Below are 16,874 nucleotides of genomic sequence, written 5' to 3' on the forward strand. Positions count from 1 at the left end.
CAAGCAAATTTAAGACGAGGAATTAGGCTCTGTGAAATTGTACTACGTTCAGACATTGTATAGTCTGAACAAGGAATTGGTTAATCAAAAGAATAATCAAGCTGTTGATCGATTGTGAAAATAATCATGAGCAGGGATGGATATCTTCCAGATTTTATTGATACCCATATCAGTACTGCTACTGCTTATTGACACAGATAGTCTTATTGATATAACTCACCATAGTTTGGTGCAGAACATAAAGAAATTACATAAAAGGATGAAAAGATTCAACTGAAATAACAGTTAAGTTGTTACCTTATTTATAGTTGTTGATATTTAGATGCATGTTCATCAAATTTTGAACATTTTGCTCTGTCAGCTGTTTATGTAACATAACATAAATAGCGATAGCAGCGTCTTTTGTCCTGGAGGTTATATTATATTTCGGCAATCATGAGTTTTAGCCCTCCATCAACTGTGTGAGCAGCACTGGCTGCCAAAAGGCTGAAATAAATGCTGTTGTATGTCCTGCTTTTACACTTGAACACAGAGAAGTCTCTTTGTGCCGTGGTTTGAATCAGTTTAACAAAATTTGACAGCTTCTTATAGGTGAAGTGACAGACCAGAGAAATACATTTTGCGGCATGTAGTCTTTATAAAGAGTCATATTCTCTGTGGCCTTGATAGCTTTTAGACATAATTGATGTGTAATTTGCAGGAGAACTCTGTGGCCGGCAGGTGACACTGTGACTTTATGGTTATAATGAACAGAAAGGCAGCATCCACTTCACAAGGCCACATGATTACAATATTAATCCAATCTGTCTTCTTCTCTGTCAGGTCATCAGAGCTCAACGGTGCAGGACCAGCAGTACCAACTTCCTGTGGAAATTGACCCTCTGATAGGTATGCTGTCATTCATGACTGTAAAAGAGTCCACACACACGCGTATTCTTCACAGAGCGTGAGCTCATATGTGCATGAAATGATTTTTTTTCTGTGTGGATTTGTGTATGAATCCCGCCAGCATCTTGGTGACTCATGGCAGTAAGCGGCGCCGCGTCCCTGGACAGTAGATTAGAGTTGTTTCTCAGCCTCTGCCCCTGTTCACTCCTCATGATATAGGCCCTGCTCTCACACTAAACCATTTGCATGCAAATTGGAATGCAATGAGCTGTGGCCTAGGCCGGCATTTCATCATCAACTCCCCCCTCTTTCGTCCCTTCCCTCCCTCCCTTTCTGCATCCTCTTTGGTTTAATTTGAGCGGAGGGAAAGGACGCGTGTCAATGGAAATGAATATGAATGTGGTAATAATGTGTGATTGAGAATGCACCGCGGACGGCTGTCAGGACAATATGGGCGCCTCTCATCCTTCACGACTTGTTGATGAGCAGGAGAAGAGTGCCGAGCCGCGGTGATGTATGGGATGCACCGGCGGAGCAGGGAAGAGAAGAGCCACTTCTTCTATCTGCTCCTCCGCCTTCGCCTCCGTGGCTCCCCTGCAGCCTCTCGCAATCTCACGCACATCTGCAAGGGGCGGCTGTTCTTTCTCTGTGAATGCTTTGGTCACTCTCAGTCTCACCAGACCATTTCCACACATGTTTTATTTTTTCACTTGACCACTGAAAATAACCAGGGTTTAGTCTCACATATTTATCCTTATCTGCACGCATCTGTTCAGGCGGAATAAAAGAAATCTCTGTCTGTGCATCAGTATTTATACATTCAGTGCATGCTTTTATGAGAGCTTTATAGCATGTGGGTGTTATTCATCACTGAAGTCACACTTTCAGGCTAATTTTATCCTTTAAATCTTTAATATTTTTGTTTTATTTTATCTCTAGTCATTGTTTTTTTCCCCTTCTAAGATTTTTTCACACTAAAGCATGAATAACATACTAAATAATATATTTTCATGTTTGTGGCTGTGCGTGTGTGTTTCGGGGGAGGTAGAGGGGATTTTCGTGCTTGTCAGTAATATATTTACACTGTTTGCATTCCAGGAGGAGTCGGAGCTAAACACAGTAAATTGAGGATGAGTGTTGAGCCAACTGTGGCTTTGGGAAATGTTAAAAATGGGTTGAAATATTACTTGTAGCAGGCATACTGGACTTTCTCACTTTCCAAGCTAGACAATCTTCTCCGACACCTGTTCTCCAGGGCTTGTGACCCCATCAAATAAGAAATACTTCACGAAGGATAATATCTCTCTAGAAAAGAAAAAAGATACCACTTACGGAAGAGAGAATGTCGATAAATTTGCTTTCTAACCAACAACCGAGATGAATCTGCGGTGTGTGTTCTGACTGTACACCCTCTGTCATTACTCAGACGAGACTCTTAGACTCTCACGGAAAATGTGAAGTCTTGTAAACTTAACCTCCAGGATGTTTTATGTATTCTCTCACAAATCTTCTATGCACCGTGTGCTGAAACTTAAGTGGAGGTGTGCAGGAGTGTGGAGCTCTTTGAAAATAGCTGATGTGTGTGTGTGTGTGTGTGTGTGTGTGTGTGTGTGTGTGTGTGTGTGTGTGTGTGTGTGTGTGTTGGATCATAGATATTTCTGTGCACATCTGTGGATTTTTAACTTGTAAATTTTTATTTGCTCATTTTATTTTTATTCCTCTTCTCTCCTCTCCAGCCAGTAACGTGGGCAGTCATCGTCGTCAGATCTCAGACCTGCTGGATCAAAGCATTCAGATCAGCTCGCAGTGTTTCGTCATCACTGCCGACAACCGCTTCATCCTGCTGTGCGGCTTCTGGGACAAGAGCTTCCGGGTTTACTCCACCGACTCAGGTACTGTAATGTACTATATAACCATAGTACTCTCACTCCAGTCCATCTATGCAGTGGCAGATTGGCCTTTGGGAGCACCAGGAGAATTCCTGGTGGCCCGACAAGCTGATTGGACACCGTAGTGCCAGTATTAAAAATGCTAAATGAGATGGGTAAATCAAAGAGAATACAACACAGGACAGCCACAGTCCCTCAGAACCCCCCCCCCCCCCCCCCCACACCTGATGGTATGATCTCTGCCTGTTATCCACAAGGATGGGTTTTAATAGATTACATCTAATCTGGATGGCATAATAAGATTACAAAAGTAACTATAAGTAACAAGTAACTATAATCAGACCAGATTTGAAAAATGTGTAATAGATTATAGTTAAATTCTCAAGGTTTACCTGATTACATTTTTGATAATGTCTTTAATATTTGACATTTTTTTCATGATAACCTATGCTCATGAAAAGCACGTCTCTTAAACAAGTGCTGCATTTTGGGGTGGACCTGGCAGGAGAAAGAAGACAGCAAAAATAACCCTGTGCAAAAATGCAGTTTATTTGCATCTAACATATTTTGAGAAACAGTATTTGTGAAACACTTTTTTTTTAGTGTAAAGTGCATTTTTTTCAATGCTGTTGAAGTAATCAGAAGTATTCAGATTACTTTTTTTTGAAACTGTATGGATTATGTAATTACAACAATGTAGTTTGTATTCAGACACTGACTACGTGTCAGAGTAATCTGACTCAACACTGGTCGTCACACGTGATTGGTCACACACACGTACTCACAATGTTCAGTCAGTGCGTGGAGTGCGCTGCGTACACGTGGCCGAGCAGTGTGGTGAAATATGGAGAATACGGGAGAAAGAGAGAAGAAGAGAAAGAGAAAAGGCAGAGCTGAAAGGGAATGAATTAAAAGAAGAAAAGCGCAGGAGGAGAGTGCTGCTAAATGTTGTAAATTTATTTCTTCACAAGCGAGGGACTTGTTTGGTGTTTAAACTAAAAAGCATGCTAGCAGGACCGTCCTCAGCATGTCATGTCACAACTACCTTGGTGTGTGCAGGAAAGCAGGAGATGTGTGTGCTTGTAAATAATGTAGAAAATAAAGAGCTGTGTAATCTTTTCTGTCAGAAGGAAGTAACTCCAGTTACTCAGAGCCACCAGGGCTTTATAATGATAAACACAAAGTCCAGTCAGAGCTCTGTTGATGTGTCTGGTGAAAATCACTATAACACTACAAAGGTGCACAAAAATTATGTATATATGAATATTTATTCCTGTAGCCTTGAGTAAAGAAGTGCTGTTGACCAACAGTTGGCTGTTTTTAACTATTTTGGGTGTGTTTTTTTTAACTTCTTCTGGCATAAACAGTGAATGTGGAAATTGGCGCCTTCTGATGTTATATTCCTGGCCTGAATTATGATGCCAGCCCGCCCCGGCTCATATGACCAGGATCACAAAAAGCTGTCGTGTCTCAACTTTGGGAGCACAGTATTTAAAATATGCCCCGTCATATCCCAACAATTTTGTCCCGTACATACATGCATTAGCCTAGACCTACAATCACATGCTGTAAATTTGTTGCTTCGTATTTAACTTAACATTTTGTTTACTATACAGTATAATTTGAAGTCTTAACATGCACATTTTCTCTGCCACTGAACTCTTGGCATCAGATCTTCTCTTTGGTGTTTTTAAGTCTCAACAGACAAAAACATAAATACAATTGTTCAAACGCTTGTGATTTAAATATGGCCTCTATGTCTGGAACATATAGTCAGCTTATAAAGTGCAGACATGCTACACTTTTTGGCTGGAACAGAATCATTTTTTATACATTTTATGATAATCTCTAAGTCACTGCTTTGTCTCTAGGTTGCCTACATAGTGTAATAGCATGAGCCCCGTGAGCCATATCAGGATGTGCTTTTATAGAAATTAAATTCATGTACAAACATCAAAATTTAATGAGCACATTGCCATGAAATTCCCTGAGCACCTTCAGACTACTCAGATGATGAACTCTTTCTCATTTAGACATTTTAAACATAAGCTTTCCTCTTTTCACTCTCAAACCAAAATGTCAACTCTGAATACATCTCACAGACATTCAGACAGTGACACTCTCTTTTTTCGTCAACCCATCCATATACAAGTGCACACTTGTGGATGAAATGACATTTCCCAGGAGCCTATGGTGTAGCACACAACACGGTGCAAAATAAAAAAAAATGCAGGCAAATAAACTGAAAAATCTTTACATAATTAAATAGCGCAAGAGACAAAGACTGTTGTGCAAAACAATATAGAATATAGACAGGTCAGTAAGACAAAGACAGTAGTGCAAAGGGCAGTGTAAAGCATATAGTAGTAGAGCAAATAAGCACACTGCCATTAAATTTAATGAACACATTCGTACTATTAAAGACATAAACCTCCTAATATTAATAAGCCCCATGTTCTCTCCTCTAGCACCATCCTCAGGACAAACTTTTCATTTTTAGTCCCACCACTAGTGAGGCTGTAAGAAAGACAAAAGAAAATCATTGTTATTTTTTTTTTATTTTTTTTGGTTTAAGACTCTTGTGTTGTTGAGTGCAATAAGCTTTGCATCCTCTAGTAGCCGCTGGAAGCCTTTAGATTCTCAACACTATAAACTGTACAGTCTCAGCTGTTTGTTATGCCACAGATGGTGTGCTCTGCTTTACTGTACTGTGCTGTATTATGTTGTGTCTGTGCCTGAGGGATTCTTTTACATGTTCCAAATTCTTTCTTACAATAAAGATCTGTATTTTTTTGTCTTATTTTCTGCCGGCACAAGGCACGTGTGTTGTCAACAGTTCACTTTAGCCTAAAGTCAGTGGAAACACTAACAGAATCATCTCTTTGACACTCTTTAAATTGCAGAACAAAACTCTGTTTGTTAAATTTAAATGCACAGTATTTTATTTCTATTTTTATTTCTGCTGCTAGGGGTCATTCGCATCAAAACAATAACAAAAGAAGGACTTTGATTACATCAAGTTTCATGGCATCATGGGAATTGTTGTCTTCATTGTTTAACAACCATTACTGCCAGTGAAAATCTAAATGACGTAACACATTCAACATGAGAATAGCTGTCTGTTTCGCTATTTTTTACTACTCTTGTGTGTTATGAAATTGATGTTACTGCTGATTTGTCAAAAGGAAAAATCTGATTACAAAAAAGAAATGAGAAATGCACCGTTACCTTGACTAACTACACAATTCAACAAAATATAGGAGATGGGTATAGTTGTTTTTAGGCATTTAAATGCGGAAATGTTACATATTACACCTTTAAGCCATTTTGTCTTATTGTTTTTGTCTTAGTAGAGTTCTGTGTGACAGTACTTGTAAATGATGTAAGTAATCTATAGAATGAGTAATGTTTAGCTCAGTATACCCTATATATCTTGAAATATTGTTTAGCTCAGTAAATCTTAATCTCCCTTAATATATATAGTGTAGAGTCTTTCACAGTAGTATTGTTTATGCCTGAATCCCTTTGACTTGCTACTTATACTTGCATACACACATACAATGCAGACATTTTTACACTCACACACGCAGAGAGACGCCATCAGGTCAGGGGTCCTAAATGAAACTGTCTGAAGCTTCATCTCTGCACCCCGCTCCTCGACTCTTCTCCCCGGCCCCATTCACAATCCTGCACACGTCTATACAACAGGCTCCAATTCAATTTAAGCAGGCCAGGGCCTCCCTGTCTTTAATGGTGAAGGGAGGGAAGGAGGGATGGGAGGACAGAGATAGCTCTATTGTGTGTCTGCCACCGGGGTGTGCGACTGGAACGTGAACACAGTTTAATCGCACACGCTCAACAGCTGCCGCCGAGGTCCCTGAAGCCCCCAGGTTAAAGAACTGAGGGATTTTATCAATTACAAGGCCTGATTGGTACACATGCACAAAACACATAGCCTCATACGCCTGCGTGCACACACATCCAATTTAATTTGTCCGTGTGCATGCAAGTGTGTGTGTATCTGAGCAGATTGGTGTGTTCAGTATGAGCTGCATGGTAGCCATTATTGCTGCAGCCATCATTAGTTATTTTCAGTGTTTATAAAGATGTCAAACATTTTTCATCTTTTGATGTCTCCTTTCTTCTTTGGAAGTTTAGTCAGCAACCCGCCCAGTTTCCTAACAACCCTCATCTTTTCACCGAGATACAACTTAATTACCCGATGGACAGTGATTTTGACACTCAGGCAGCAGAAATGTCATGTGTTGCAAACTACCCACTGTTTGACTGCAGAGGTCACACCATGAGGAGCGTAATGAGTATTAGACAGCTAGACAGTGGAGCTGTGGTCTGGAAATCTGACAGCAATTAGCCTCTTTATATATACACACACACAGAGTGCACTGCATGTCCATGGACACACACTCATGCACACAGAGTTGGAACAAATATTTATTCTTGTCTGGGAATTAGCAGACGTCTGATCTCGTGTGGATATAGTAAAATTTCTGGCCAAGCAGACAGATGATCAACAAACACATGGCAAAGTCTTCCAAAGAACTACGTCAAATGTTTTAAAGGGATAATTCTGACTAATATAAGTGGAGTTGTATGAGGTAATTATTGATAATCAGTGTAGTAGCTACACACGCCCCCAGTTTGGAGAAGCAGCAGGAGCACCAGTGTAAGAAGCTAAGTAATGTACTTTTCTGGACAGGGTCTGCAGTAAAATGTATTGTTGCCACCTAAAACAGGGGTCTCAAACTCTCCTCCACCTAAACCTTGCTTTCAGGCAGCCTTTTCTGATGGGAAACCGCTGTTATATAAGCCAGATACCCCTCTGTCCAAAGCAGCCAGACTCGCTTATTTTACTTTGCAGAAAACGGGATTTGTTGTTGTCCATTGACCTCAGTTGGTTAGTTTCTTTGCATTATTTTGTGACTTTGGTGTTTTAAAAGGTTAGTCTGGCTTCACTGACATCCGACAAACTAACTGCAATAGACTAACACCTCCCATTTTTTCTGCAAGGTAAAATCACTGTTTTTGCCAAAGGAGTTTGGTGGCTTTGGAGAGAGCAATATTTTAATTTTACTTACATAATGATTGTTTCCCATCACAAAAAGAGTCTGATGGCATAGTAAAGTGGTGGGAATATTATAAACAAAGAGTACACTTAAACTGATATAGATTGTTTCTTAGATGTCTTTTTAGGAGGCTAAAATAAGTGTTACTGACCCTGTTCACAGCAGTTCATTGCTTAGCTTCTGTGCTGGTGCCCCTGCTTGCATCTCTAAACCAAGGGCATGTCGATTGTCTTCTACTGTAGGTAATACAGCGACTACAGATAAGTACCTCATACAGCTCTTCATTCTGTTCATAAATGCGCAAGTCCTCTTTTTTTGTTTATGAGTTGTTATAAATAATCATTCTTAAGAACGTGTGTGTATATTCTTGTGCTTTTTGCAGGCAAACTGACTCAGATAGTCTTCGGGCACCGGGACGTGGTGACGTGTTTGGCTCGCTCTGAGTCCTACATCGGAGGGGACTGCTACGTCCTGTCAGGCTCCAGAGATGCCACCCTGCTGCTGTGGTACTGGAACGGGAAGCACAACAGCATTGGAGAGAGCCCAGGCAGTAAGTACACAGACACACCAGCCCAAAGTGTGAGCACACACACTTATACACACACACACACGGGTATCCTCTGAGTGCTCACTCTCCCAGACAGTTGTGACTGTGTGATTTACGGCCTCCCTCTGTAAAGTAACAACTAGTTTCGTCTGACCAGGCCAGGCCTCCTGCATACAGATTGGATTTCGCAGGACTGTCGCACCAGGAACAGCTTTCGATAATGTGTTTGAGATTGTGTGTGAGTTTCTGTGAGACCAGATATCGTGTGTGTGTGTGTGTGTGTGTGTGTGTGTGTGTGTGTGAGAGAGAGAGAGAGAGAGAGAGAATCTGTCTTTAATGTGTGAGTGAAAGTGAGGGCCACTTAGAGACGCTAAATGTGATGTTGGGGGTCGTCGGCCAGCACATGAAAGTTCACCACCATCCGAGGGCCACGGGGTCACGCCAGTCGATAAAAGTGAAAAATGTCATGGGCCTCCCTTACGTTACCATAACATATGGCATTAGCCATGATCAAAGCGTCGCACACACATTGCTCAGCCCTCAGCCTGCTCGGTGCTAATTCGGTCAGCTTAGATTGGCGTACATGTTGTTAAGTGATCCATTACAAATGGGCTGAAATTTATGACAAATTGTGATTTGGTTAATAAGCCACAGTGGTTTTTGATTTAGGGGACTGAGCGTAGATGAGCGTTTGTCACTTACCTCATATACAATGATGTGGGATGTTGCCTTCATAAGAAATGTTTTCTTCTTTTTTCTAGTTAATTCAGCAGGATTTTCAGACTTTTTTTTTTTATAAAGAAAGAAAAAAGTTGGAAATACAGAAGAAAATCAACCACATTTGCCTTCTCTGTGCTCAGTCCATATCATGTTTTTCTGTTTTTGGTCACTTTTTACTCAATTAAGCATTAAACAAATATAACAACATGACAAAAAGGCTGACTGTAGGTCAGCAAGAGATGAATTTGCTGATTATTTTCCCAGTTAATTGATTAATCATTTAGTCCATTGGTTCTCAACCTGGGGATAGGATCATTTTTCTAAGAGGTCGTGACTCAAAAATGTTGAAAACCACTGGTTTAGTCTACAGAATGTCCAAAATGGTGAAAAAGCTCATCACAATTAGCCAAAACCCAAAGTGACGTCCTCAAAACGCTTCTTTTTACCAAATCAACAGTCTAAAACCCAAAGACTTTTCATTTACTTTCATAAAAGGTTTTTATTCTTTGAGCTGATATTTCAGCATCTTCAAAGTCTGGTAGTTGTTTACTGAATGACCTTATTAGATAATGCATGTTGCAACGTTACATGAGGGTGGGGGCGGATGGATAATTTGATTGTTTATTTAATCTTTCGATGTGGTCTTCATTAACAAATTAGTTGTTCAGTCTGTAAAATGTCAGAAAATGGTCCCATCCTCAAATGTCTTGTTTTGTTCACAACCCAAAAATATTCAGTTTACTGTCATAAAGCAGTAAAGAAACCAGGCAGTATTCACATTTAAGAAGCTAAAATCAGAGAATTTTGAGAATTTTTTCTGTAAAGATTTACTCAAACAGATAAATAAATTATCAAAATAGTCCATGATTACTTTAGTAATCAATTCATAATTGATTAATCATTGCGGGTCTATATGTGAGTTTAGATTAACTGACACAGATAACATCTGTATTGTACTTAATGTCTGAAGTGAAACAATTTTGCTTTTTCTAAAACAATAGACTGAATTTTGATTGAATTATGAAGGTTCTGTGTGTACACACCGGCACATGTGCTGTACATGTTCTTGCAAGCGTGTGTGTGTGTGTGTGTGTGTGTGTGTGTGTGTGTGTGTGTGTGTGTGTGTGTGTGTGTATCAGTGTAACCTCACTCTGCTCAGTGCAGTTACCACGCTGCAGCTCAACCAGCAGACAAAAGCAGTCGTCATCCCAACCCCTCACCACCACAATGTGATGCTCCATTGCCCCAGACCGCAGGAGGCTCTCCCAGACATGAAGCTCTACTACACACACACACACACACACACACACACACACACACACACACACATACACTCACATATACTCACAAAATACATACAGACAGCAGACTTTTTTCTTTATTCCTCTTCCAAAAAAGAAACACTTTCCAAGCTTAAGTCTCCATATACACTCGCATGAGAGCACATGCATACACACACAAACACACACACATTCCTTTGCATGCGTAATGCCCTGCGAACATCCCGCACACTTCATAAGCTTGACACAAATGCCTCTGAATGGCTGATATGCACATGTACACATTGACCTATGCACACTTGGTTCCTGCTGCAGGCACGTTGTTGTCTGCAGACAGATTCCACAGACACCAGCGCCATCTGCTGGTCATCGAGGGAAAAACATGAAATGATGAGACATCTATTTAAAAAAATAAAAGATATGCTGTATTTCTGTTTGTTTTAAATTAAGTGAAATTAGCACTGATGTTTTAGAGTAACTGTAAATTAGTTCTCTTGGGATTGGTGTAAATAGTTCAAATTTTGATATACACACATATATACACATACATATGTATATATTAATTTATCTTTATATTAATCATACACATAGATACACACACAGACTTGTTTTACCATTCCTGTTATTGACACAATACATTCCCTAAGCCGTTGCCCTCCTACGCCTAACCTTAACCCTTACACTCACCCTAACCTGAACCTAATTCTAACTCTACACACTTTGTTTGTGGTTTAATAATATTTAATTGAATCAACCTGAAATCTTCTGTTGAATTTATTGAAGTTTTAACATGCAGTTACTTTTTTTTACATTTAATGTTTAAAACTCAACTATGAACATTAAAACATTTAAGATTTATACTACACATTTTCTAGTTTGCTAAATTGACATCTGAATGCTTTATGTTTTACTTTACTATTTTTCACACAGGATGTGTAGCTCAAGGTACTTTACAAAAAAGTGAGGATTCAAAGCAATAGATAAAAAAACAAGCAAATTAAAACAAGTGCAAATATCAAATGAATAATAAATACAAGAGGCTGCAAAAAGTGAGAAGAGGTATGACAACGCCAATAAAATGTGTAAAAAAAATATAAATCAAACCAACTGAAGACATAAGAGCAATAAAATATGTAAGATATAAGTGCAACAGTTAAAGGCAATGTTGAGTTAATAAGTTTTCAATCTTTAAAAAATATTCACAGAACTTGCATCTCTTATAGTTTGGGTAGAATATTCCATAGTTAAAAAAAAAAAGCTGAGCTACCAATTTCCTTATTTGTGTGATAGTTTGTATTTTTAAAAAAACAGCAGCAGAAAATCTAAGAGATCGTGAGGGATTATAAAACAATATATTGGTAATGTAGGCCAGTCCCAAAACCATTAAGAACCTTATAAGCAAGTAATACAACTATAAAATCAATCCTAAAATATACCAGGCACCAGTGCAGGTTAGCTAAAACTGCAGTGATGTGCTTTTTCTTTCTTGTTCTAGTTAAAATCCTGTCAGCAGAGTTCTGAAGTAATTGTAGCTTATCAGTAGATTGTTTCTGAAGACCAGTGCAAAGAACATCACAGTAGTCTAATCTGCTTGAAATAATTTTGAAGAAAAGAGGAAGAAGATAAAAAAACATCTTGCTATTTTACCAACTTTGAGTCCAGATCCCAAATAAAACACACACATGCCGTGTCCACACTTGTGCAGATAGCTGATACCCTCCTCAGTGTCCCAGCTTCAGTCACATACAGGTATAAGATTGTAATCAGATGTGGTGCTAATTCAAACCAAATGGCGGCAGAGGCTCAAAAGGTTAACTGATACACCAATATATCAGCTTTATTGATCTTCTCTGAGCAAAATCCAACATCATGCTTTAATCCACATGCTTGTAGGTCATAAGTTTGCTTTTAGTGACGCTGAGGATGTTAACCGGTTAACCAAATGAAATGTAGATGTTTAGGCTGCCGAGCTGGTGTGTGACAGGAGTTTGGGCGGCTGGTGCGAGTTTGCAAACTGGAAATAAGAGCTGGATGCAGGGAGTTAAAATAATCAGCTGGTCATTTTATTAGTATAAAGTTTCTGTTTTGTTGTTCTTGCTTTGTTTGTTTGTTTTGATATTCTAAATTGTAGGTTTTGTGTTGTTTTTTCTTTATTTTAATACTATGTTTTTCCAACATTATAATTACAAGACATGCACTCTGAATATTTTTTCATTGAGTGAAGTATCACCTTGTAATCTATAATATTTAAATTACTGTATATATGGATTAGATTTTTCTATTGATTTGAAACATTGCTGATGTCGTCGTGAACAGAGTGTAGCTTGTCCTCTATTTTTCTTTTTTACAAGCAGGTTCAGTGAGCGGTTTGGTTCGTATAGAGTCTTTCTGCTTAATCTAATTAAGGTTTAACAGTAGCTGTGGCTTTCTGGGGGAAAGTATCTGTCTTATTAGTGAACCTGTGTTGAGTTTCATGTCATATAATTGAATTAAAGAGAGAAACTGCATTAACGAACTCTGAATAGTTTGGCAAAGTCAGCAAGAAAGTACAGAAGTACTTAAAACTACTGCAGGATATCACAATAAGGATTGGACATCAGTGACATTTACTTTCAGAATGAATTATGTTGGAAACTCTTTTACTTAAATTACTTTTCTTTGGAGCTGATGTAATGTTTAGTGTCATCAAGCCTGTAAGTGTGGCCCTGAGTGCCGTGGTCCTGTGTTCCTCTTTCTGGGCTGAACTTGACCTTCGACAGTGAAGAAAAGGTCGACATTAAAGACAAGACCCCCTCCCTGACCCTCATGACCTCCACCCTGCAGCTCAGGGATGCCGCCCCTCCGCTGGGGCCGTGTTACAGAAACTTCCTATCTGAAGTCTGAAGATAAGAAGAGTCTAAGATAATATTTTACCCAGTTTGGTATTACAGAAGCAAATCCTCACTGCCTTCAGGAATCTAATCTTATTTTACTTCATCCTATTTTTTCTCAGGTGAGGAAATCCTAATTGATCAACTACTGTAACTGTTCGTTAAGGCTGGAGATATACTTGCTTTTAACTACGCGTTTGCATACATACCCCTACGCATCGTGGCTGCAGAAATTCACACTACGCATACACAAACACACACATGTGGTTAAACAGCAAGTATATCTCCAGCCCAACACTACTGTTAGCTCCTGTAGGCAAACATTAAATACTGCAGAGTACAGTTTTTTAAACTTTATGTATATACATCATAAATTACAGTTAAGTCATTACTTTTAATTCTAACATTGTTTTTCCCCTTTTTTGTCTTTGTTTGGTTAGTGGATTTTAAGTGTACTTTGTTGTTATTTTTGAACTTTTTTGTGTGTTTGTTCTTTTGCTTGATTGTTTGTCTGTTTACTCAGATTTGTTGGAGGGAATGGATGTTAACTCACTGGTACTGGTTGTAGTTACAGTCCTTGAAAAAAATATATATATAAACTGTTAGTAAAAACTACTGTTAGCTTGTTAGCTATTACTCCAGGTGGAAAAGTGAAACTGTTGACAGCTTAATAGTTGTCCCAAAGTTAGGAGATATTATTTATGATTTGGGGAATTTAGGATGCTTGTGTGATACACATTTCCTATCTTTAGTCAGTATAGGAACATTGACTTATGGACTGTTTATCTGTAATGACTTCTTTTCCTAAATCAGGTCCTAACCCTAATCATCATCATTACCAAACGGTTAGTATAAGGTTTGGAAGTTAGGAACTTTCTGTAATAAAGCCTCTGGTCAGTATATGTACATGGACAAACCCACGGCTCGGCACGGCTACAGTCATTTACATGTTGTCATCCACCTCAACACAGTGACCAAATGTTTGAGTTCATCATCTGTTTGCGATTAATCCGTCTACTTTTCTTAAAAAACACTGATGTATAATAGTGCAGCAAAGTCCAGACTCCCTGTAAGCATGCGTTTGCTTGCACACAGAGAAGACAGACGGAGAGGCAAAAGGCTATTTTGTTTTGTCGCTCCCCCTGACAGCTCAAACCAAAACAAAATCACACAAACTTCATGAGTTGGACCGTAAGTTACTCTCGCTCCCTCTGGCTCTCTGTCTGTCTGTAGCGCAGAAACATCTGGATCCAGTGAAGGCAGTCAGGGGGTGAAGGTTTAAAAGATGGGGAGAGGCGGAGGGTGACAAGTGCTAGAGAGGGAGAGTGCATGAGGGTCTCAAAGCTACAGCACATATGAATTCACATAAAAAATATTAAACTAATTTCCTTTGAGCTGAAATAATTAACAAGCTTTTTGACATAGTTTGCTTTTAATTACAACCATAATTGTTCATCTGTGTTTTTATCTGGTTTTTCACAATTATTTTTTACTGAACTGAACTGTCTTCATCCTCTAATGCCCAACTTTTTCTTTTTTATTAGATTTATTTGCATTTCGCTCCCTCTAGTGACCAAAAGTGATAATACAGTTTTATTTAAAACAATCCTGTGTCTGTCTTCCTAGCAGAGTTCACCACACCTCGGGCCATCTTAACCGGCCATGACTGTGAGGTGACGTGTGCAAGCGTGTGTGCTGAGTTGGGACTCGTCATCAGCGGCTGCAAAGGTGAGATAATCTGTCTGTCTTTACTCACACGTCCAAATTATACATTTATGTATGATAAGAAATAAAGATGCACAGTGTAGATTTTTTTCAGCTGATACAGATAATCGATACTTAAATGCTTCTCATGGCCGATACTGACAACATAACCAATAATTTCACATTTTTGTATTTTGACAAGAAGTTCATATAACGTGTAGTTTATGCACACCTGGGGATAAGAAATGCTCAGATATAGTGAGAAAAGATGAATGATTTAATATTATTTAATATTCTATACCTCGGTCCAACCACATCTAACTTCACTATTACTATAAAAACAAAGATCAGCTCTGATCAAATGTTTGCAACAAGCAGAACAGTCTGAAGTTTACCTCATATTTATCCTTAGGACAATTTAAGACTTTAACTGCATCACATTTCACCTCCAGATGTTCTTGTTTTAATTGATTCATTTGATTTTTTTTTTTTTTTTTTTCATTTTTATCTATTATTAAGGATTTTATTTATTTACTGTTTTTATTGATATTTCATTGTGTCTATGAGCTTTTTTTTAAGGTTCTATATTTGGCTACATTTTAAATGAGGTCTCTGTCAGTCTGTTTAGTTAAAATAAAGGTTGAATGAATTAATTGAATTTATTATTTTCTTGTGAAGTTCTGTGGCAAAGTACATGAAAAAACTCATATATACTTTGACTTTTATTTAGCATTTTGCCAAAGAATTCAAATTAAATGTTTTGGCGTAATCTTTGAAATCAGATATTATTACAGCTCATATTCATCAGCTATAATTTCACTATTGGAATAATAAATAATCATATAAATTTCTCATTATTGACCCCAGTATTCATCATATATCCCTAACCACTTGATAAGAGCCACTACAGGTTCAGCTTTTCCGTCTCCATTCGTCATGTTGTCTTACGTTTCTTGTTCAGAGGGTCCTTGTCTGATCCATTCCATGAATGGAGACCTGCTGCGGACCCTGGAGGGCCCAGAGCGCTGCCTGCGACCTCGTCTCATCCAGTCCTCCACCGAGGGAAACTGCATGATCTACTACGACAAGGGACAATTCTGTATCTTCAGTGTCAACGGCAAACTGCTGGGACACATGGAGGTGGAGGACAGCATCAAGGTGAGGAGAATACCTCCGTGAATATGCGTGTGAAAGTGCACTTGCACATGTGTGTCTGCACCACATCAGTGCGGAAAGTCCTCTTACTGATTAAAGGCTTTCTTATGGTCTGAGATTTGAGTAAGGTAAGGGGGTCGGCGTGCCTCGGGGAGGGGAAACCGTGGCTTCACATCTCTTTTATTCCCTTTCACATGCACACACCAGAGGAAACGCTCCTTTTGATCCACAGCACTGTTGTCAGGTCAAATTGCGTTGGCGGCGGTGGTGGAGAACATTCCAGAAGAGTGGTCAGCTCTGGACACCAACACCATTAACTACCCTCCAGCGCAGGACGACACATTCCCCATTTCCCACATTTCCTCCCTCGTGGTTAGAGTGACACAAGATAGCGGCTACTGCCTTTGGTTTCCCGACCCTGCGTTTCCGGTTTGGCCTGGGAAATGTAAGCTCGCTCTGACAGACAGCCGCACGCCTGTTTCCTATTAAGAAACCTCTCGTGCCCGGGCTCCCTAACCTGCCAACCAGCCTGCTCCTACGCAAAGCCACAAATAAAACTCATAGAAGACATGATTAATGAGCACACACAGACAAATATTGATAGACTGTGTTAGCATCACTGGGAAAGTTGCTCGTGTTCAGTTTGCAGAATACTTTATTGTGTCTTTAAGAGAAACTAATGATGGTTTGAGCAATGGAGCAAATGGAGCAGCTGCATCCGCATTATTTGCCCCGGG

The 16,874-nt window shown here is 39.2% G+C and overlaps 1 protein-coding gene across 2 annotated transcripts in view; it reads left to right on the forward strand.

The window, feature by feature from the left end:
- The window catches only part of lrba (LPS-responsive vesicle trafficking, beach and anchor containing), a 272,740-nt gene that overhangs the window by 247,646 nt on the left and 8,220 nt on the right, over nt 1-16,874 (forward strand). For both annotated transcript variants that reach the window (XM_084715125.1, XM_084715126.1), the window contains exons 51-55: nt 823-888; nt 2,625-2,780; nt 8,244-8,411; nt 14,905-15,006; nt 15,944-16,140. In XM_084715125.1, the coding sequence (XP_084571251.1) occupies nt 823-888; nt 2,625-2,780; nt 8,244-8,411; nt 14,905-15,006; nt 15,944-16,140 (689 nt within the window). The remainder of the gene's footprint in view (nt 1-822; nt 889-2,624; nt 2,781-8,243; nt 8,412-14,904; nt 15,007-15,943; nt 16,141-16,874) is intronic.

Source organism: Lutjanus erythropterus, chromosome 3 (genome assembly GCF_056507025.1).
Source record: "Lutjanus erythropterus isolate fLutEry1 chromosome 3, fLutEry1.hap2, whole genome shotgun sequence".
Classification (NCBI taxonomy): domain Eukaryota; kingdom Metazoa; phylum Chordata; class Actinopteri; order Lutjaniformes; family Lutjanidae; genus Lutjanus; species Lutjanus erythropterus.